The 23,250-nt window shown below is 39.6% G+C and overlaps 2 protein-coding genes across 2 annotated transcripts in view; both read left to right on the top strand.

Moving 5' to 3' along the window:
- The window catches only part of RBPJL (recombination signal binding protein for immunoglobulin kappa J region like), a gene marked incomplete at both ends in the record, with an annotated part of 30,802 nt that extends 7,805 nt beyond the window's left edge, over positions 1-22,997 (top strand). Inside the window, 9 exons of the mRNA XM_083358232.1 lie at positions 1,020-1,090; positions 4,774-4,889; positions 11,316-11,490; positions 12,454-12,591; positions 14,613-14,725; positions 16,491-16,631; positions 18,452-18,607; positions 20,600-20,703; positions 22,724-22,997. Of these exons, the coding sequence (XP_083214358.1) occupies positions 1,020-1,090; positions 4,774-4,889; positions 11,316-11,490; positions 12,454-12,591; positions 14,613-14,725; positions 16,491-16,631; positions 18,452-18,607; positions 20,600-20,703; positions 22,724-22,997 (1,288 nt within the window). The remainder of the gene's footprint in view (positions 1-1,019; positions 1,091-4,773; positions 4,890-11,315; positions 11,491-12,453; positions 12,592-14,612; positions 14,726-16,490; positions 16,632-18,451; positions 18,608-20,599; positions 20,704-22,723) is intronic.
- Positions 1-23,250, top strand: part of LOC310638086 (uncharacterized protein) — an 880,437-nt gene that overhangs the window by 683,836 nt on the left and 173,351 nt on the right. The window lies entirely within an intron of this gene.

Here is a 23,250-nt window from a genome sequence, read left to right on the forward strand (position 1 = left end):
GAGAACCACTTAGAATAAAGGAGAAATTTCCTGACAGTTAGAACTGTTAATCAATGGAACGACTTGCCTCCAGAAGTTGTGGGTGTGGCAACACTGGAGGTTTCTAAGAAGAGATTGGACAACCATTTGTCTGAAATGGTATACGGTTTTCTGCCTGAGCCGTGGGTTGGACTAGAAAATCTCCAAAGTCCCTTCCAACTCTGTTATTCTATTAGGGTCACAGAGAAAACTTAGAATCAAAAATGGAAAAAAAAATCTAGACATTTTGCATTTTAATTCATTTCTGAGGGCGATTATTACTATTAAACATACACACTGAACTAGCCAGCTACTAATCTGGTGTTTTGAGTGAACCCAGCTCTATTTTAAATTCACTACTTTATATGTTGTGCAAATCCCCAACATCAGTTTGAGTAAAACATGTTACTGCTAAACATAGGTAAGCCTGTCATGGATACAGTTGTACAGTTGCCATACATTATTCTTTGAACAATGAACTATATGAGGTAATCATAAAAGTTAAGAATACAGAAATTATGGATAATCTGCAAGAATCAATCTCAAGGATATATAATTTTGTTACATAAATAATGAGATCCTTTATCTGTTTTAATCCATAAGGTGAAAAACACTAATAGTAAGAGTAAATCTGTTTTTCAAAACAAACATGAGCTGAAACTTAATAAGGTGACTTCTTCCAACAGACTGAACTTTCCAATTGTTACTAATAATTTTTCAAGCCCAGAGGATATTTTAGTTAAATCAAGGGACCTTTAGAGCCCCATGTAAAATTATCAGGAAGACAAATGTTAATCTCTTTCTTTGCCACATGATAACTTTGAATTTATACATTATGGTAAACTATGGTGTGATTTCCTGTGTGCTGCTCTCCTATGAACTTTCTTCATATCATTTATAAAATAATAAATATTTTTAAATCTATTTCTCCAGAAAAATAAAAATTGAAAGAAACTTTCCTAGTTTAACTATTTTATTACACAGATTTTTTTTCTTATCAGATTCTTCTGCCCACCTCCATGTGTGTATCTCAGTGGACCAGGCTGGAAACAAAAGAAGGAAGAAATTAAAGGTATAATCCATTTTAGTTCAGCCTTCATTTCTCAAGAATTAGAATGATAGAAGTTTGGAAACTATGTGTGGGAACTATAACTGGACTGCAAAATCCAGGTAACCAGCATAAAAATTACTGGGCGCACCTAGATGAGATTGATAATCCTGAATGCCAAGTCTATCTGTAATATCCTAATAAAATTGAATATATATTACTGTTCCAATAGAAGAAAATATATATACTGTAGTCTTCTGCAGATCTAAGACTAGAAGAGTACATCCATGAACATCAAACTCAGCCATAGTTTCAACTAGGAAACTGTGAGCATTCTTTTATTTTTCTTCTATTCAATCATGTCTGATTCTTGATATTCACACAAATCAACCATTACCGTAATAGGCACATAGAGATAAACCATATTTAAACACCATTCAAAAGAGATAACAAACAACTAAGAAGGAAATACGATCACAGATTAATATATTTAAGGCACTTTTCCCCCCGTTTTTTGTATTTTCATACATGATACTTTTATTTCTTGTGTTTGTAATAGAGGGTAGATAGGAACCGAGTTATTGCAAAATGTGGCAATGGTAAATCTTCAGCCTTCAGCAGCCAGTTGATGCTCACTTCCCATTAGTCATCACTGTGCCACATAAAAGGCTGAGCACACATCTGCTACTTGATTTTGCATATCTTTGCCTTCATATGCAACTCTCACCAGCTGGATAAAATCTCATTGCAAACAATACCAAACTTAAAAAGTTCTCAGAGCTGCAGTAGGCGATGAATTTGAAATATTTATCATCATCGTTACTGGCACTGTGTTTCCCATTCAGTCATCAATATAGTCTTGCACCGCACACCTGTTTTTCATGTACAGCCATGAACACACAGTCACTCTTTTGCTTAATTTAAGGCTGTTCCACCTTCACTGAACAATCTTAGCAAAAGAGCTCCAAGGGGAAAAAAGAGATGTGTTTTCCCTTAGGAAAAAAGGTTACTTTAGTTTTTACTAGTTCAGTTGTCATCTGTTAATTGCACTGGGTATTAAGCATTCCTTTTTCAGCCTAACTGGTAGCCTGAAAAAAAATGCCACAAAGCTTGCAGCAGTTGGGTTGTAGCTTGGCCTGCTGTTATAGGAATTGTATCCAGACCACAGGAAATTTAGACTCATGATCTGCTGGCATATGAAGAGGGCAGAAGAAGGTTATTTCCCAGACATATGCCAAACTCAGCTTTAGGAAACTGATTGCATTGCCAGGCTACCCTGAGAAATAGAAGATTCCACACCCCCATTTGAACTGGGCAGAGAAGACACAGTATCTTGACTAGAAAAACAAGTAAATTACTTTAAGAACATATCAACAAGCATGTGGAAGGGAGTGAGTGAATAAGAACTACATGCTCATATACTGAATACCCCATTCAGAGGCAGTTTGCTATGGTAGGCATCCAATTGTTCCTTTAAGTTTAGCTCATGTGGAAAACAGGAGCCTGTACTACGTGGAGAGTTTTAAAATCTTTACCAGCAATGCTATTTCTTATCCTCTTTCATCAGCAGAAGCTAATTGCAATTCAAGAAAAAGCAGGCAAACCACTTCCCCTTTGCACTTAATTCTTTTATAAGGAAAAGGATTTTGCAAATCTACCTGATGGGGGAAGACATATTAGTTTGACTTGCATAAACATGCAAAGCCCATGCTGTTAACATGCATGGTTAATTCCCAGGGATGGGCTAAAATTACATGATAAACATCCAGTGATGGAACAGTGCTTCTTTTGATTCATGTTTAAGTACAAACTGACTTAATATGAAGTTTCAAAATGAATTCACAGAAGCCAATTTTCCATAGTATTTTGAATTCTGCAATGCATTTATCTAATAAAAATATAAGGCATAAAAATATAAAATAAAAGAAAGATTTTGTCTAGGTTTGTTTCTAGGTGGAAACCACTTTTGGACTTTTTTTGGACTTTTTTTGCTAGAAAGCAAAATAAATGTTATATTAATTTTGGGATTTGACGATTAGACTTGTTTATCATGATAGAAATACTGTACAACATCGAATTTTAGATGAAAAGGTTAATATATTTTATATTTGTATCAAAGAAAGTTGGAAGTTATTCTTTTTCCATTTCTTTTTTTCTTTCCTTGTTCCTTTGTACCATCCCCTTCACTATTTTTCCTTCTGAATCCTTTTTCTTTTTTTATATTTTGTCTTTTGCATAAATTTAATAAAGAATATTTTTAAAAGAATATACAAAATACAGAAGAAAAGAACCCTTAATATACTGCATTAAAAATAGTTGCATACATAATAGTAGATATTTTACTAAAAATAATGTGTGTATTGGAATATAACATCATAGATATGTTTACAGTATGTTCATGGATATAATTTTTGTAGTTTTTTTTTTAGAAAATACCTTTAAAGTCTGATTCAGAAATCAGATAAAATGTGTTTGAAAGAAATTGTGCATATAGCTGTATTGTATCTGTATTCATTTTATATTGTACAGTATGCTCTCTTGGAAATCTACAGAAGGTATGCAACTAAGATATGACTTAAATCAGGGGTGTCAAACTCAATTTCATTGAGGGCCACATCAGCATTGTGGTTGCCCTCAGGGGGCCAGGTGGGTGTGGCCAGGGTGGGCGTGGCCTACTGGGTGGGCGTGGCTAAAGTGCATATGGTCTACTGGGTGGGCGTGGCCAGCTCTACATGGTTCGCATCAAGGGTGCCTATGGGGGCCTGGGCAGGAGTGGGAAAGATCTGAGGGTCTCTGGCAGAAGGAGGGTCTCTGGGCCAGGGCCAAGGCAGTGGGGGCCGTTCTCTCACTGTTTCCAGGATGGCTTCGTGAGCCACATGAAACCACTTCGCGGGCCAGATCCGGCCCCTGGGCCTTGTGTTTGACATGTCTGACTTAAATGAATAAAATTGACAAATACAGTATGTGGCAAATCAGAAACAATTGTTCATCCTTAGAAGCGAACTATTACAGTCTACATTTTGGATAGAGAGGACCATTGGTTTGAAAGGGAGGTAAAAGAATCCATCTATGTTACAACTGAACACCCCTCCCTAACAGAAGGGCAGGAATAAGACACCACCTATCTCCAGTTTACAGCAATTTCAAGAAGATTCCACAGCCAATTGCACCCTGATTCAGGTAACCCAGAGGGCAAAGATAAAACCCCAAATGGCCTCAACAGCTCTCAGAGAATGCTAACAACCAGATGACTGCAAAGAAATATAATCCTTCCATTCTCCACCATCTAATCAGAACCTATCCTTCCATCCCCCATCACCACCACCATCTGAACTAATGAAGCTTCTTGGATGAGAAGCGAAATATTTTCTTCTTCCTCCTCCTCAAAAACAAACAAACAAATAGTTCAGTTGCCTTCTGGAGGAAAAAAAAACCCACACCTTTCAGACAACTGTGACCTGGATGACTGAGAATCTCCACAGTCATACAAGCTACTAAAGCTAAATAGAGCTGTTTTGTGTTTGGTGCAGGTTTTGTTCCACATTGGAAGAAAGATGGAGTACAAATGTAATAATGTAACATAAATAGCTAGCAGATATTACAGCATATATAGAAAAAAGATAGGCAGGATTGTTTTGGCTTTCATTCCTTCTTTTTTCTAGACACATAGTATGTTGGTGTGACATTGTCTCCCTTCTTTTGCCTAGGCAAAGATGTAACAGGGTCCAGTTCCCAGATATGTGGGTATATAGGACTTGATACCATGGGCAGTAGCCACGTAGAAATGCAGAAGCTAAACTTTGAAGAACAATTGGATTCCAAGGTAAGCTGGATCAAACAGATGTAGTCATAGTAGCAATGAGGGCAGGGCTTTTTTTGTCATAGAACGCTCAGAACAGAGTTCCGGCAACTTTTTGGGATTGAACCTTATAGGGTAAACAAGGCAGGTTGTATGACATGTGTGAGTTCCGGCACCTTTTTCTTTTACAAAAAAAGCACTGAATAAGGGGGGGGGTGTTACCTGCTAATCTGGCAGTTAGCAGCAGCTGCCAAAAATCTCTAAAGATCAGATGTGTTATATGCATCTCAGAGTGCAATGCACACTTTCTTTTATATAAAAAAACCACTGCCTTTGGGAAAGCTGATTATTTTTGGCATTTCAGCAAGTGCAGAAAGGGAGCTAAGCTTTTCCTCCTTATTACAGTTCTCATGAAAATCCTTTTGCATTATGAAAAATGTTTTCCTTTAAGTGCCAATAATAGATATTTTTATTAATACAAAGAGCAGTTCAGGACAAGGATTTTGTTCAGGACAGCAAGGGAGGAAGCAAAAGAAATTGTCCTTTTCCACATTTGCTTCAAAGGATTTTATTAATGTATGCAATAAATGCAAGACTATTTATGGTCATGCCTAATTTGGGCTTTTGTTATTTATTCTCTTGGGTTTTTTATTTAAACAGTCTTTATGATATACAGAAATATAATTTTTTAAAATCAATAATATATTATGATAAAAGAATAACTTTGAACAGTCCGAAAGCTGAAAAGATTATTAAATCTTTTGATGTGAGCAATTTATTAAATCAATTACCTAAGTATATCTGAGAAACTGATTTATAAGTATATATATGGTCATTTCCAAACAGAGGGTATTGCACAAACAGGGCACTTTTGGAAAAAAAAGGTCTCTTTCCTTGTGGTCATACAATACACTCTCTTGATTTTCACATTTGGGACAATAATGTTACCGCTTTGGAGAGAACATACTAGTCAGCAAGTTAAAAATACCTGAAGAACAGGGAAGTTCTGATTCTACCCAGAAGTAACTAAATTTGAGTCCCTTAGTGAACTAAATTGTTAAATATTACATGTGGTTCTTGTTTAGTGACCACAACTGAACCGGCAACTGCTAAGTGATGCAGTTGGCAAGTGGAAAAATCACATGATCGAGACTGTGCTTATAGTCTTATTTCAGCTTTCCCTTTTTCCCACTCCCCTGTCCTTTGGCATGCTCATCCTGGTAGTGGGATAATTGGCAAGAAAGGGTTTATGCTTTGTGAATGTATTTGCATTCATTGGAAAGGAAGGGATTACAAGAGAGTAAGCAGACATACAATGGGGAGTACATATGGAAAGGAATCCTAGCTGTTTGCTAAATGCGCTGCTTAGGAGGAAAAAAAAAAGCCTTTAGTGTGAAACTGATTAGGGTCCTGTAAATTTCAGATGGCAGCTGAAGCTGGCTGCAGAGCAAAGCAACTCAGGAAGAGATCACTTGTTTAGGCAATCACTCTGCTCTCTTGGGGTGGGAGGAGAAAAAAAATGGGTCAGGCATAGGACAAGACTGTAATGTCAAACAGGAGGTTGAGGTGATGTGAGGGTCCTAAAAGTGCACCTTGGTTGCAGTTATTTTTTAGCATGATTTTAACGCCAAAGGGTTGCTGCATGATGCAGTTCAGTAAGTAAGGGTTGCTGCATGATGCAGTTCATATACATCAAAGCCATTCAAACATCAGCCAGTTCATCAGAATCCTTCATAAACCCCTGGGTTTACCTCCACCTTTATTAGATGTTTTGAATGCCCATCCTTTGTACAAGTTAGCCTGTTTACTCTTTTACAGTACTATTTTTCTGCACGTGACAGACATAAACGGAAATGGGGCCTAGAGAGCTGCTGGAGGTCTAGCCGATCTGAATCCGACCGGTTGCGGTTAAGAACCTACATTAGGTCTTATCTCGCAGCGATGAGGGCGGCGAGGTGTAATTACTTCTCTACCCTCATCGCGTCCGCAGATAATCGCCCGGCCGCCCTGTTTAGGGTGACTCGCTCCCTTCTTAATCAGGAGGTGAGGGAGGATCCCTTGCAGGGTCATGCCGAGGAATTTAGTCAACATCTGTCGGATAAAATCGCTCGGATTCGGACCGGTTTGGACTCCAGCTGGGCAGAGTCTGGCGATCAGGACACGGACGATCTTGTCAATGTTATCTGGGAGGAGTTTGATTCTGTGACCCCTGATGAAGTGGACAGGATTATGGGGAGGCTGAGCTCCAACACATGTTTATTGGATCTGTGCCCTTCTTGGCTGGTTTATGCAGCTAGGGAGAGGACACGAGGCTGGCTCCAGGCGGTTATATCTGCTTCTTTGAGTGAGGGTTATTTCCCCACCGTCTTGAAAGAGGCGGTGGTGAGACCTCTCCTCAAGAAGCCTGCCTTGGACCCAGCTGTATTGAACAACTTTCGTCCAGTCTCCAACCTTCGCTTTCTTGCGAAGGTTGTTGAGAGTGTGGTGGCGCATCAGCTCCCTCTGGTCCTGGATGAAGCGGATTATTTGGACCCTTACCAATCGGGTTTCAGGCCCGGGTACAGCACGGAGATGGCATTGGTCGCTCTGGTGAATGATCTCTGGAGGGCTCGGGATAGGGGATATTCCTCTGTCCTAGTCCTATTAGACCTCTCGGCGGCTTTCGATACCATTGACCATGGTATCTTGCTGCGGCGTCTCAGGGGATTGGGAGTGGGAGGCACAGTTCTTCAGTGGTTCTCCTCCTATCTCCTGGGATGCTCGCAGTCGGTGTTGGCAGGGGGGCAGAGATCGGCCCCTAGGTCTCTCGTTTGTGGAGTTCCTCAGGGGTCGGTCTTCTCGCCTCTCCTGTTCAACATCTACATGAAACCGCTGGGTGAGATCATTCGTGGTTTTGGAGTTGGGTATCATCAATACGCCGATGATACCCAACTTTTCATTTCAACCCCAAACCACCCCAGTGATGCCCTCGCTGTGATGTCCCGTTGCCTGGAGGCGGTTCGGGTCTGGATGGGGAGGAACAGACTTCAACTCAACCCTGACAAGACTGAGTGGCTGTACATTCCGGCATCCCGGGACATTCAAAATGTTCCATTGCTTTCTATGGGGGGTGAGCTCTTACCCCCTGTGGATAGGGCTCGCAACTTGGGAGTCCTCCTAGATTCACGACTTACTCTGGAAGATCATATAGTGGTCGTGACTAGGGGGGCTTTCGCCCAGGTTCGCCTGGTGCGCCAGTTGCGGCCCTATCTGGACCGGGATGTCCTGTGTACGGTCACTCATGCGCTCGTGACCTCTTGCCTAGACTATTGTAATGCTCTCTACATGGGGCTTCCCTTGAAGACTACTCGGAGGCTCCAACTGGTACAGAATGCGGCCGCGAGAGTTGTCTTGGGAGTTTCCCGGTACTCCCATGTTACACCTTTGCTCCGCGAGCTGCATTGGTTACCAGTTGTCTTCCGGGTGAGGTTCAAGGTCTTGGTTATGATCTTTAGGTCCTTACATGGCATGGGTCCGGGATACCTCGAGGACCACCTGCTGCCGGCGTCAACTCCCCTCCGCCCTGTGCGTGCCCACAGAGAGGGCCTCCTCAGGGTGCCTCCGGTCAGGGAATGTCGACTGGTGGCCCCCAGGGGGAGGGCCTTCTCTGTGGGTGCTCCGGCATTATGGAACCAACTGCCGGTTGAGCTCCGGATGGCATCGGACCTTCGATCCTTCCGTTGCGGGTTGAAGACCCACTTATTTGAATTAGCTGGTCTGGCCTGATGGGGGAATATGGGTTTTTAATTGGTTTTTATTATTCTATCATTGTTGTATTTTAATTGGGCATTGGTTTAATTTTCTTTTAATTTTTGTATAGTTATTTATATATGCCCTGTGAACCACCCTGAGTCCCTAGGGAGAAGGGCGGTATAGAAATCAAATAAATGAAATGAAAATGAAATGAAATGAAATAAACATCTAACCTTTTAGGGGCTTCAAAGAAGCTCATCTCTCTTTGCTATGGCCTTTGATGTTCATGGCAGTGGGAGGTCTGCCAGAGATTACCCTGTAAAGCCTGATACTGATTGCTGCCAAGTAAAAGTGCCTTTCTTTATTGAAAGATAAAGAGGGAAAGAAAACACAAGAGTGTCCCCAAAGATCAAGATGAGAGTGATCACTTGGCATATTTTTAATAGAACAAAAATGTCCACAGCATTATCAAAGCCCTGAAAGAATGCAGAGGCCAGAAGAGGGCCAGTGGAGCTACAGTAGCAACCTTTGTGCTTACATTATTTAACTCATTGTAAAAGCAAAGCTTATCAGAACAGAGAGAGTGCCAAGATGACTGGGAACAGTAAACCTAGAAGGCTCTTTGCAGTCAGAAAAGTGAATTCATATGAATACACCTTTCCATTTGGATTTCCCTAACTGCTAAGTCAATAAAGCATGCATGAGACCCATATTTTGCATTTCACCTGTAATAACATCCCTAACCACCTCTCCCTTTATATTAACCACAAAGACTTTGAATAGGATCTATTATAAACTTTAGTGGGAGCTACTTGATCCCACATTTCATTCTCATTAATAACAAACTGAGCTAGTGGTGGCTCATGTTGATAAGACACCCTCTAAAAGCTGGCTGCATGATATCGGAGATGGAGTAACGTCTTTCGAATCTGTGCCTTCTTGATTGAACAGTCCTCCCCATTGTACAGCTGTTCACAATATTTGGCAAAGAGGTGGCATAATCTGGACTTCCATCACAGTTGAATTTTTGTATTCTAACAGATTCTTGCTCAAGTCTTATTCTGCTTCTTATTCTTATTGACAACATTGCGGTCATGATTACATTAACCATTTAAGGGTCATTCTGATCATTTTTAGGTTTCCATTTCTTTTCTTCTATTTTTACCTCCAATCAGCTAAGTTTTGGAAACATTGCAGAATCCTGCAAAACCTTTCTATCAGCAGTGTAAATGGAAAAAGTGTAAATATCAAAGGCATTTAAATTCAGCATTTTATTCTTTACCAATGCTTTATAATGGTTTGTTTTGCCTCTTTTGTGCTTCAAAGCTCCCATATCAATCTTTTGGAATAGTATATTCAGTTAGATGTATCACTTTGTTTACTCTGGACATTGGAAGGGCTAAAGTGCTGCTGGACTAGAAAATGGGAGACCAGAAGTTATTGTCCTCTCTTAGGCAGGACAGTTGGCTTGATAGCACCGGTCAGTCACCACTTTCTCTAAGCCCAACTGATCTCTCTGTGTTGTTGCTGTGGGAACATTATGTACACTATCTTAAGTTGTACAAAATAATGCCAGACTACTAGTAGTAATAAGTTATTGTGATTGGTTGGTTGTTGTGATGATAGGTTATTTAAAGAATCCCTACTAAGTCTTCCTGAAACAAAAATGATTTTTAAAAAGATTGATGATAGTATAACTTAAAATTTCCCAATGTATAGAATTCTCCAGTGAGCATCTCTAGAATTCACACTTCTAAAGAGTGCACAGTTTCATGGAGTCTGGTATAATTTAAGGGTCATTCTGATCATTTTTAGGTTTCCATTTCTTTTCTTCTATTTTTACCTCCAATCAGCTAAGTTTTGGAAACATTGCAGAATCCTGCAAAACCTTTCTATCAGCAGTGTAAATGGAAAAAGTGTAAATATCAAAGGCAACGCTTTTGTATATAACATCTTTGTTCTGTGGGAAGGAACCTTTGCAGAAGAAGAAAGCTGAAAAACTTTAGCCAAGGTCTGTTTGAAATAAAATATTAATCTCCGCTGCTTGAACAGTTATTACTTAATAATATTTACATATGAAGAGAACTTCCAAGTGTTATTTACTCCAGTCTTCCAATTATTTGTCTCCCCCAGTGAATTGGTGCTATTGTCAGCCATTCAAAATAGACCAGACCAGAAAACAAAGCCAAGCAGGTAAATACAGTTTTAGCATAGCAATGGCAATAGCACTTAGACTTATACACCACTTCATAATGCTTTACAGCAGTCTCTAAGTGGCTTACAGAATTTGCATATTGCCCCCAACAATCTGGTTCCTCATTTTACCAACCTCGGAAGGATGAAAGGCTGAGTCAACTTTGAGCGGGTCAGGATCAAACTCTTGGAAGTGGGCAGAGTTAGCTTGCAATATTGCATTCTAACCACTGCACCACTACAGCTCAGATAATATCTTCTTGAAAGTCTCAGTATCATTCTTCCTCCCTGTCTTTATCTTCATGAGAACTAGGGAGAGTCTTGTCTGAGACATTTTCTCAGGTCATCTGGACACTGGTTTCTTTAATCTGATGATTTGCAGCTCTTCTCCCTGTTCCTCAAGGTTTTTTTTTCTTCTTCTTCTGCCCATTACACTAATCTGTCTCAGGTTATCATGCCTAAACCCTCTTCTCAAGCCCTCCTTCCACTTCATGCCACTCAATATCCCCTCCTTCTTTAATGTAGAACTTCAGCTGCGCCAAAGCTCTCTACATCTCAGACTCTGACAAGAGGAAACACTTCCAGCTAGCCCTGAAGCTGTTCTTCAGCAATGGGCAGGAGATTGGCATATTCCACAGCAAGCTGATCAAAGTGATCTCCAAGCCCTCACAGAAAAAGCAGTCCCTGAAGAACACAGACCGTAAGTCTTTCCATGAAGAGCAGTTGCTATAAGTTCTTTGGGATAGTGCTGTTGCCAGGAGAGGTGATAGATTGGAAAGCATTAAAGAAGGTACTGCTATATTAAGACAGGCTACTATGGAATGGAATGGAAAGAAATAGAAATGGAAATGGAAATGGAAATAGAGGAATTTGGAAGTCTTCTATCTAGTCCAGCCCCCTGCTCAAGCAGGAGAACCTATACCAGTGGCTGTCCAGCCTCTTCTTAAAAACCTCCAGTGATGGAGTGCCCACAATTTCTGAAGGCAAGCTATTCCACTGATTAATTGTCCTCACTGTTAGAAAGTTTGTCCTTATTTCCCAGTTGCTTCTCTCTTTGATCAGTCTCCAACCATTGTTTCTTGTCCTGGCCTCTGGTGCTTTGGAGAATAATTTGACTCCCTCTTCTTTGTGGCAGTCCCTCAAATACTGGAATACTATCATGTCACCCCTGTTTCCTCTTTTCTTTAGACTAGCCAAACCCAAGTGTATAGGACATGGTAGCTGGCTTTGGCATGTCAGAGAATAAAATCAGGTAGCAGGAGACAGAAATGTTCTCTTTCTGAGCCTTTGGAGGGAAGCTGTCACTGAGAACAATGATGGGGTGGTGAAGGTGCTTAAGTAGTTTCTTATGTTAAAGCAGATAACACAGAGCAGAAGAGCTATAGGCCAAGTGAAGGTCTGACCTGCTAGAGGTGCAGAGCTAATGTCACAATCACTGCATTTTGTCAATTCACATCAGTGCAGAACAATCTTACTTGGGTTGTTCATGTTAAGTCTGTCTATATATACATGCCTAGGACTGCAATATCAAGGTAACTAATAAAATAATCTAAATATACATATGAAAACTCCAAACATATCTCTCTCTCTCTTTCTCTCTCTCTCTCTTTCTCTCTCTCTCTCTTTCTCTCTCTCTCTCTCTCTCCCACTTGCAATTTCCTAGTGTGCATTTTATCTGGGTCAAAGGTCTCTCTCTTCAATCGCCTGCGCTCCCAAACTGTCAGCACTCGCTACCTTTTTGTCGAGGGTGATGCCTTCACCGCAAGTGCCCGGCAGTGGGCAGCATTCACACTTCATCTAGGTGAGGCTGTTTTAGGGCAAGTAGAGGTTTAATCATTCATGCTGGAGCCTAACTGCAAGTCTGTTTACCCAATTGCTTAATGACGTTTTGACCTTGAGTGGCTGAAGACTATCAAAATGAAGAAAGGCTGAATAAACTTTGATACTGAAATGAAAGTACACATTATGACTCTATGAGATTGGGTTTAAACCTCAAATAAGCTTTGGAGACAGATAATTTAGTGTATCACATTAACATCTGAAATAAATGTCGGTTTTCTAAAAGGAATGGATGTAACATTGTTACCAATACTAGGAATAGGGGCATATACAGGGGAATTCAAGAAAGACTTCCACTACATGGTCACAGAAGCCATCTTGCCTCTTGATCTCCCTTGCAGATGTCCTTGATTGTAAAGCTGCTCTTCCATTTCTGGAGATGTGATTATCTTATTGGCTTCTTTAAAAAGCCTTTCCTTAGAAGGCCATCTTCAGGCTGGAGTATGCTGTCTGGGAATTCTAGGATTTATATTCCAATACATCTAGAGGGTATTGCCTTCATTAAACAATGCTTGTTAGCAGCTTGATGGCCAGTTGATATCTTTTTTATAAGAACTTATTGTTAGATAATTGTCTGAAACGTAGGGTTTCCTGCCTGAAAAGGAGGTTGGATTAGAAGACCTCCAAGGTCCCTTCCAACTCTATTATATTACTACTACTACTACTACTACTACTACTACTACTACTACTAATTATTATTATTATTATTATTATTATTATTATTATTATTATTATTATTATTATTATTATTATTATTATTATTATTATTATTATTATTCGCACAGTCAGCCAGATAGATGTTCAGACTGGATTTGGCATTTTTGTCTACCTATTGAGTCCTTACCAAGGACCTGGGATAGGCAGATGTGGATGTTTGATGGTATTACAGATATCGTCGCAGGATGGAAGCAGTTCCTAGTAAGGCTGCCTTTTGCAATTGACTAATGGCAAATTTGTCAATGCCACTGGTGTTCAAGTGGTGCTCCAGTTGTTTTGGGATTGCACCCAAGGCACCTATTACTATTGGCACTACCCTTGCTTGCCTTTGCCACAGTCTTTGTATTTTTATTTGTAGGTCTTTGTATTTTGTTATCTTCTCCAGTTCTTTCTCGTCTATTCTGCTGTCTCCAGACACTGCCACATCCACTATCCAGTTGTTGTTGTTGTTGTTGTTGTTGTTGTTACTATTATTATTTAGATCTTTCTGGGATGCCATAAAATACAGAAAACTTGGTACAGAGTGCATTTGGTCTGGCTCCATATTTCACTAACACCTTCCTCAGTTCCAATGCCTGGTAATTCATTTACAAAGAAATTAATGGGAACTTTTAATCCATGTTCCCCACAATACTTTTGTGTCCTCCCAAAAATTTCACTGACCCATGAAGGTTAAAGATTCCAAGCTAGGAGAAAAAGGGAAAGGAGTGGGTGTATAAGATTCAGGAGTGGGTGTATAAGCATAGTTTGGTTTATTTGGCTTCAATGTATTAAACTACACTATTGTGGAATATTGGTGGATAAAATAATCAATGGTATAGGACAATGCTAAGGAATACAGAGACGAATAAGCATTTTGGAAAGAAGCATACTGGAACCATTTTAATAATTTAGTTTATTTGCAAATATACCGATGGAGCACAAGTAAGGTTCTCCTGAAAGGCAGAGGATTTGTGATTTCACATCAGATAATCGGAGAGGGAGGCTCTGTGGCCCAAAATGCTTTCATTCAATATTTGCAATTTGTTCTCGTCTTCCTTCTTAGCTTCTCTTAGCTTCCTACTGTCTCTCAGTGAATGTTTGCTGTTATTTGGCAATCAGTGGCACAGATAGAGAAGTAGATTATGAGATCAAAATCACCTTATATTTTAAGTACCATTTTTAAAACCCACCTTGTCATTCAATACAGCAAAGTTCCTGCTCCTTGTCATCATATTTTAGTCTTTCTCTCCCTTTGTTTTTCTCTCCCTTTCTTGTGTTATGCAGACGAGTTCTGTTCCCAATCCCAGGGTCAGTTCCCACTGCGGGAAGTCTACATTCGGTATGGTTCCAAAGTTCGGCTTATCTGTACAACTACTGGGCTAGCACTGCCTCCTCTGGTAAGGTTTTAATAATACTTGGAAGAAAAATAACACTGCAGAAGTAACATTTTGGAATAGTCTATAACTCTACAATAGTATATTGGTGCTTGCGCTAATCATCTTCTCTTTTCATCTTATCCATCCAGAAAAGTTATATAGTCGCTACATAAAACAGAGATGCGTCTCAGTCATAATATCTGAGGATTACTGCAGGCTGAGAAGCAGAGGTGTCCACATCAATTGTAAAAAGATGTGGCTGTTCAATTGTAGCTCCTTTTGTATGGGCATCATCCATGCGATACATATGGATGGGTTTCAAGCACATGGTGGTGACCACCTCCTTGACTTTTTGCAGTCTTCTTCATAGACACTGACAGACACAGACAAAGAGAAGGGAATGTATAAGTGACATATCTCCAGTCAACACATTTTTGATATCACCAGAAACATTTATTATATTCTTGACAATTGCGATATCTGCTAAGCATTCCATTTACTCTCACACATGCTGTACGTCCATCATATACTGTTATCACATTCAGCATTTTACCTTCAATTCCATATTCATTCAGCATTCCATAATTTTTAATGTTTGTTAACAATAATGATTTTAAATGTTTATTGTTTTAGTTTTGTTCTCCGCCACTCAGAGTCACCTGCTCATGAAATGAGCAGCTCCAGAAATTAGATAAATAAAAATCCCAGGCTTTTTACTTGTCATATGCTTGTTTTAATCAATAAATTTTCTAACCTTCATACATCTCTCTTGACCTGCTTAAAAGTAAAAAATATGTTCGACAAACATTTTGTCTACTGTAAAATTGCATTATATTTCCCAAATTTCCCTTTTTGATGTCTGGACCTCTTTCAGACAAAGTTGAGAAGAACTTTGGAAGAACTGGGATGGTCCATATCTATTCTAGTCCTCCTTGACCTCTCAGTGGCTTTAGATACTGTTGATCATAATCTTTTTCTTGACAAACATAAGGGTCTGAGAGTGTTGGAGTCTGGGAATGTTACAGTGATTCTTCTGCCTCTGGATTCAGTTCCAATTGGTGTTGTGAGAAGAGGGTCCACCTCCCAGTCCCTAAAGAATGAGGTTCCATAGGGGTTGCCTGTTTTCTATTCTTATTTAACATCTACATGAGGTTGTTGGGTGAAGTCTTCCAATGGCACATATTTAGGTATCATCAATATACTGTTATTATATACGTTCAAATACAATTGGTTGATGAGTGATATCATCAAGGTGCTTTCTCAGCATCTCACGGAAAGGACAGGCTCAGGCTCAGTTTGGAAAGACTGAGTGAATATAGGTTTGGGAACCTCCAACAGCTGGTGCACAATTTTGGGGGGACAGGACTTTTGGTTCTAAGTTCCCATTTAAAGACTAGATCAGAGGTCCCCAACCGTTTGGGCACTAGGCACCAGTTTCATGGAGAGAGGGTTTTTTTTGTGGACTGGAGGGGATGTGGCTTTATGTGTTGCCTGCATCCTCCGGATAGGGCTTCACTTGTTTGCACAGATCAGTTTCTGGCATGCTGCTGACCAGTGCCTGTCCATGGATCGGGGGTTGGGGACCCCTGGACTAGATAGTAGTCATGGTTGAAGGGCCTTTGCATCAGTCCCGAGTACAATTCTTGGAAGACCTTACTTTGCATAGCTTGCCATTTTGTTCCTATTCTGTTCTCTGAAGCACAGTTTTAAAAATCTGAACTCCCTGCAGATGTCAAATGACTTAATGCTCTCTATTGAACTTTTGTTATGTCTATTTATTCTTGAGATCATCCGCAAAGTTGCTAAGCAATCGGTAATGCTGGATGTGGATGAACCAGTTTCCCAGTTGCATAAATGTGCATTCCAGTTTCATGGGAGTGATAGGATGTACCTCTGCCTCTCAACGGAGAAAGTAATCCAGTACCAGGTAATGGGGATGCAGTTGTCTTCCAGTAACCAACCTAGCTTGGATATAAGTGTACTGCAGGTATCCACAAAGCTTGAAGTTGTTCAAGTTGTTTGAGTATAAACAAGGATGTGCTTGCTTGTACTCAGAGAAAGAAATTCAATCAACAAAAGAGAAGTGAAAGCAAAGATGAGCAAATAAGTCCTCCCCCCCCCATCCTCTTTAACCTTCCATGAATAAACAAATCTTTTGAGCTGGTAAAACTTTTGGGAGTTTAGACCTCTAGAAAACTAGTGCTAGATATCTGTGAAATTTACCTCCTATCCATAGAGGGTAAAGAGAATGCCCATGATGAACATTGTCACTCTTCCCATCATGTGTTCAATATATGCAGAAGAGTATCTGAATAGACTACAGTGACAACACTTTTCTTTTTCCCACAAGAATTGGGACTTGTCAGAAGGTAAAGTGCATGATCCTATATCAGTATATTAATTGGGCACAACTGGAGAATTACAGATGGCTATCTACATTGGCCCCTGAGCAGATTGAAATAATTTGCAAAATTTGACCAAGATTGGATGTGATTACAGTTTCCCATGGCCATAATCAAGATCACTTCATAAGCATAGAAATGAGAAAATTAATTAGACAGATAAAAAAATATCCCTTGCCCTTCTTTTGTTTTGTTGCAGGCTAGAAATACTGAAATGGAAAGTTGAAAGTATATGTGTAGTGTATAATTCCATTGTTTAACCATTCAAGCATTTCATTTCATTATTTCACTAACAACATTAATAGAAAGTGGCAAGTATCATATTGATCAGGTAAGACTTACTTCAGGCTTCCCCAATTTGCCATTTGCAATATCTAGACTACAACTCCCAGGATTCCTGGCTAAAATGGAAAATCACAGGAGTGTATGGCCAGTGGAGACAGGAAAAGTCTCCTTAGTTTAGTATTTTTCAAACTTGGCAAATTAAGATATGTGGACTTTAACTCCCAGAATTCCCCATTGAGGATGATGAAGTCCACAGATCTTAAAGATACCACGTTTGAAAAACACTTAGTTCAGTTCCTCAGCTGAAGGCTTTGCTGGCTTCTAAATAATTTTAATATTGCTCTGGATTGTTTTAAATAAATCTATCAGCTGTATCTCTCTGCTTTGTATTGGTGATGTCTTCATAGAATAATTGCCCACTGCAGATGGGGACTGTAGCCAAGAAATTAAAAGACGCTTGCTCCTTGGGAGGAAAGCCATGGCAAATCTAGACAGCACACTAAAAAGCAGAGACATCACCCTGTCAACAAAAGTGCGTATAGTCAAGGCTATGGTCTTCCCAGTTGCAATGTATGGCAGTGAAAGCTGGACCATAAGAAAGGCTGAGCGCCAAAGAATTGAAGCCTTTGAACTATGGTGCTGGAGAAGACTCCTGCGAGTCCCTTGGACTGCAAGGCGATCAAACCGGTCAGTCCTAGAGGAGATCAACCCTGACTGCTCTTTAGAAGGCCAGATCCTGAAGCTAAAACTCAAATACTTTGGCCACCTAATGAGAAGGAAGGAGTCACTGGAGAAGAGCCTAATGCTGGGAAAGATTGAGGGCAAGAGAAGAAGGGGACGACAGAGAATGAGGTGGCTGGATGGAGTCATTGAAGCAGTAGGCGTGAGCTTAGATGGACTCCAGAAGATGGTAGAGGACAGGAAGGCCTGGAGGAACATTGTCCATAGGGTCGCGATGGGTCGGACACGACTTCGCAACTAACAACAACAACAAGTCAGAAAAGTGGTTTATAAACACAATTGATGAATATATTCAAAGTTAATGCTTATTGCTATGCAGGCATCTCCCTGTCCCAAAGAAATAAATCGAGAATTACTGAATGACAGTTCCTGTTGGACCATCATTGGGACAGAGGCTGTGGAATATTCATTCAGCCTCAATCCAACCAGCATCAAGAATCCAGTGGGCCCTGTCCCTCTTATAACGACCTTGGAGGTACATAGAGTTTTTTTCATGCTCTTTTTACCTTGCTGCCTTGTGCAAAAAATCAGGAGACAAAATGTTGGCTATTTCATCTTAATGACTCTATCCTAACATCAAAAATGGAAGATTCATTTAGTCTTTCTTTCCCTGAAATAGCAATTGTGCAGAATATATTAAGTTTATTAATTAGTATATTATTAGTATTGTTAGGTCCCAGTTCCTTACTTGAACTTGAGATACCATATCAATCTAATCAGATAACCCAAGTGGAGACTTCTTGATCAAGCAGCACTTTATTTGATCAAATTAAGCAGTTGGGTGGGCAACAATCTGGAACGCTGACAGAGTTACGTCCAGAAATGCCACGCATTAGAAAATTGGTAGCATTGCTTTATAAACTTTGTTAGCCAATGAAAATCAGACAACACAGCCATTACATCAATCATTCCTGTATGCTTATTCCCTCCTTCAGGATATACCCTCCATCTACATGTTTCCCACACTTGCATGAAATTTCTCTGGTGTAAAAGCTGATTACAACAACTAAGAAAGCAACAGTTAGACTAAACAATTTCCCTTTGTTCCAGAACCCTTCAGTATATTAAATTAATAGTATATTAAATTTAACTATTAAATAAAATTATTCTTTCCTTGTACAACCATCTCTACAAACAGCTTAGATGGAACATTCAGTTTTCACTGGAACAGAGACTGGCAATTTGTATGAGTTAATTAATACAGAATGCAACAATAAGACTAGTACAGAGCTCCGTTGGGAACAGAAAGCAGAACCTGAAGTGTGGCTGCAGAAAAATGTTTATTGATGAGACTAAAATGAAGGATTACATTGGTGCTTGTTGTTCTTCCATATCTTGGAGGCATTCAGATGGGAGGCATAAAAGTAAGCACAACCTGAGGGGTTTTTTCTGTTTTGCCAATGCAGTTTGGAAACTACATTACATGAACCATATCAATACGGGATCAATATGATCCCATTTAAATTATTTATTCATTACTGTGACTTCTATAAGCATCAATACATTTTACCCTTCCCAGCATGGCTTGGGTATATGAGAAACCTGGGAAATCATTGTTCTCCAGGTATTCAACAGTCAGCCCTAGATTTAATAGATAGTGTTCATGACAACAATTCCATAATCTCTGGAGAGCTTTAAATTTTTCAGCCCACTGGCATTACAGAAGTTATAGACTTCTGTGCACCACACTCCAAAAGATTTGTTTTCCATTGCATAGTCTTCTTTCTCACTTCCACGTCTAAAACTCCCAAAGTGTATCTCCATTATCATTCTGCTTTACCTTGAAAGTGTAATTCTGACAGGGAGAGGGGGATAACTTTTTTGTTAGATTTCTTAACTCTTTTATAGAACTATAATTTCCCAGTATTCCTTCACCTGAAAACAAAAACAAAGCAAAGCAGCCTTGAAGATGGTCATGGCAGGGAGGTCTGGAGGCACTTGGCAGAGCAACATCTGTGATGGTAACATCAGTGGTGAATTTATTATTGTGTTGTTTTTTTTAAATGCCAGCAGGCCTTATGTGGGCCGCAGGTTACATGTTGTGCAGACCTGCCTTAGAGTAGTATTGTATAACCCAGGGGTAGGCAACCTCAGCTCTTTTATGACTTGTGGACTTCAACTCCCAGAATTCCTGAGTCAACATAACTGACTCAGGAATTCTGGGAGTTGAAGTCCACGAGTCATAAAAGAGCCGAGGTTGCCTACCGCTGGTATAACCCAATCCCATCAGCAAATGCCAAGAATTAGAAATGGATCTTCTTCAGGCAAAGCACATTCTTGACAATGAAACAACAGCTTCTCCCATAAAGTTCCTGAGGAGGCTAGCCAAAAAGCCTTCCAGGTCAAAATATGGGTATCTTTGCTTTAAAGTCCACAGAGGTGCAAAATGAGGACAAAGTGCTTGGAAGGCTATATTGTACCTTCACGATAAGATGGATGATCTTATGCTTGGGTTTGTTTTTCACAGCTGACAGGTGGAGGGGATGTGGCAATGCTGGAAGTCCAAGGCAACTATTTCCATGCAAACATGAAAGTTTGGTTTGGAGATGTGGAAGCAGAGACTATGTACAGGTAAGGCAGACACAGACTGTCCTGAAACCACAGCATATTCAGTTGGACAAGTCTCATGGCCACTATTCTTTGCATAGCCTCCCAAAACATCTCTTCAAGGGAGATCAGGAATGAATGAAATGAATCAGTGCAATGTTGGTTCTTGTGTTTAGTCATTCAATATTTTTACTTATAGTAGAAGGTAGCAGCTTCTAAAATCTTGAGTCTCCCTGTGCCTGACACAAGAAAAGAGAGATAACTGAATCACACAGCAGCAGCAATGTAATTATATGGTTTCTCTGAAAAGAAGGCTCACATTTCCTTTCTGAAAGTATGGAAATAGAATCCAAAAATCTCCAATTTTTATTTCATGTATATACTGTCAGGCATTTTGTGGCTGATACCAGAACTGGAAGTCACATAGGTAGGGATTTAAGTAAATTTATTGCAAAAATAATAAAAGCCACAAAGAAAAATTCCATTCGCTGTGAAGTAGATAACTCAAGCTTTATTTCTGGTAAAATTAAAGTTTCAACAATATGTCTCTTTCTCTTGGCTGTACAATACAACCAGCTCAAGGTCTCTTACTTCTGATGGAGGAAAGATTAATGGAAAGTTACTATAATGAATAAGTCTAGGTTCTGACTTTGCCAGAACTAGTTCTCACAAGACAGTGTATATTTTGCAAGATAATCAAGATGAAGTACGGTATATAAACGTATCTCATTTTCATCCATATGACAACACTGCCTGAGAGATAAAGACAAGCTCAAGATTAGTTGGAGAGCTTTGTGACTGATGTGGACAATCTGGAATGTGTGTTTGAGTCTAACAGACCTAGCATCAATGTATGATCAAAAGAGTCAAGATAGCAGCCATGGTAGTGAGATCAAACCATTTTTTTAAAGTACAGTGCACATGCAGCAAACAAAAATGTCCAGGTGGAGCTTTGATTGTACTGATGCTTTCCTCTTTTAACTTCTCCCATGGTCATTTTTCCCCCCAAATCAATCCATGATGGGATCTTTTGCTACTCACAAACTAGATTCTTATGAATGGTTTTGAATTGTCTGAAATGTTAATTAAGGAACTAGTGTGTTCTCTGTTGCTACTTTTTCTTACATTTGTTTTAAACACTAAAACATAGTGCAGTTGATTTTAATTTTGTATTCCACATCTTCTGTGAAGACTGTTAAGAGAATAATTAGTAAGCACAGAATGACATCACATTTTAATATATTTTGTATGCTTCTATAACCCAAATGGGCTTTTTCTAGCCCATTTCTTGTTGGCTATCTTGTAACTAAGTTAAATGATAAAATGATGGCTCTCATTCATTATTTGGGGGGGGTTATCATTAGATTTTGGGTTTGAGTATTAGAGTTCTTATATCTGTTGTATTGGTGTAGCACACTGCACAAAGTCATGAACATAATACAGAAAAGATACTGTTCAAAATCAGACAATGAAATACTGCATCCTATACTAACCAAAGGCTTATTTAATGCAGCATCCTTTTTTCACATTGCTCAACCAGGTACCAATTGCAAATCCATAATAGGAAATAAGTAGAAGAATTTCCTTATTCCATAACAGATATATACAGTATAGAACCATGGCTTGTGGAAATGTTCCATAGCTAAGAAAATAGATGTCCCATTTGACTGAAATTGCCCCAGGTTAGGGCTGCATTTGGATGTCCTATTTACAAAATAGTCCTGGAAAGTTGGCCTGTGTAGAGCTGCAAACAGGGAGGATAGATTTAGCCAGCTGTCATTCCGCTTTGCCTATTCAAGTTCCATAGATAAAAAGGAGGTACATGTTGAAAGAGCATTGAAATCCAAACTCTCCACATTTTTATTTGCACAAACTTATTGATTACAACCACTGCCTCAATTTAACTGCTTGAAAATCTACTGAGCCTATCTTGGGAGGGGAGTGGAGAGGAAAAAAGGCACATGTTATGGATATGAATATAAATATGTGTGCATGCACACACCCAAACACATCAACAAATTTGTATTTTTGTTCATTTGTTTAGGAATTCAAAGTCCTTGGTGTGTGTTGTTCCTGATGTCTCTGCATTCAGCCCTGATTGGAGATGGTTACGATACCCAATTACTGTTCCTCTTCTGCTACTACGGAATGATGGTCTGATTTATTCCAGTACATTCAGCTTCACATACACACCAGAACAGAGTTTTCTGTGTGGTCCACCACTCCTGCCAGAGATGGTGCAGGATTCTGACACCTTGCTCAATTCCATCCATCAAGAATTCACTAAGACAAAGTATCACCTTTTTACGCAAAGTTAGAACTGGAACTGTATGGTCACCATTGTTTGACTAGAGCAAAATTATGGCAAATACATGGTTTTATAAAATGATGGAATGTGGTTTTTCTAAAATAGGATCATATGAACATTTTATTTTTAAATCATGCTCTGTACACATATTAAAGCATACAGCTCTGTCTTTCAACACAAGAAGGGTGGGAGTTACTTAATAGCAATGCATTGCTTTAGTAGGGAAAAAGTTTGCTGATTTTTTAACCTGTATTCCCTATTTG

The sequence above is a fragment of the Vipera ursinii genome (genome assembly GCF_947247035.1).
Source record: "Vipera ursinii genome assembly, chromosome: 3".
Taxonomy (NCBI): domain Eukaryota; kingdom Metazoa; phylum Chordata; class Lepidosauria; order Squamata; family Viperidae; genus Vipera; species Vipera ursinii.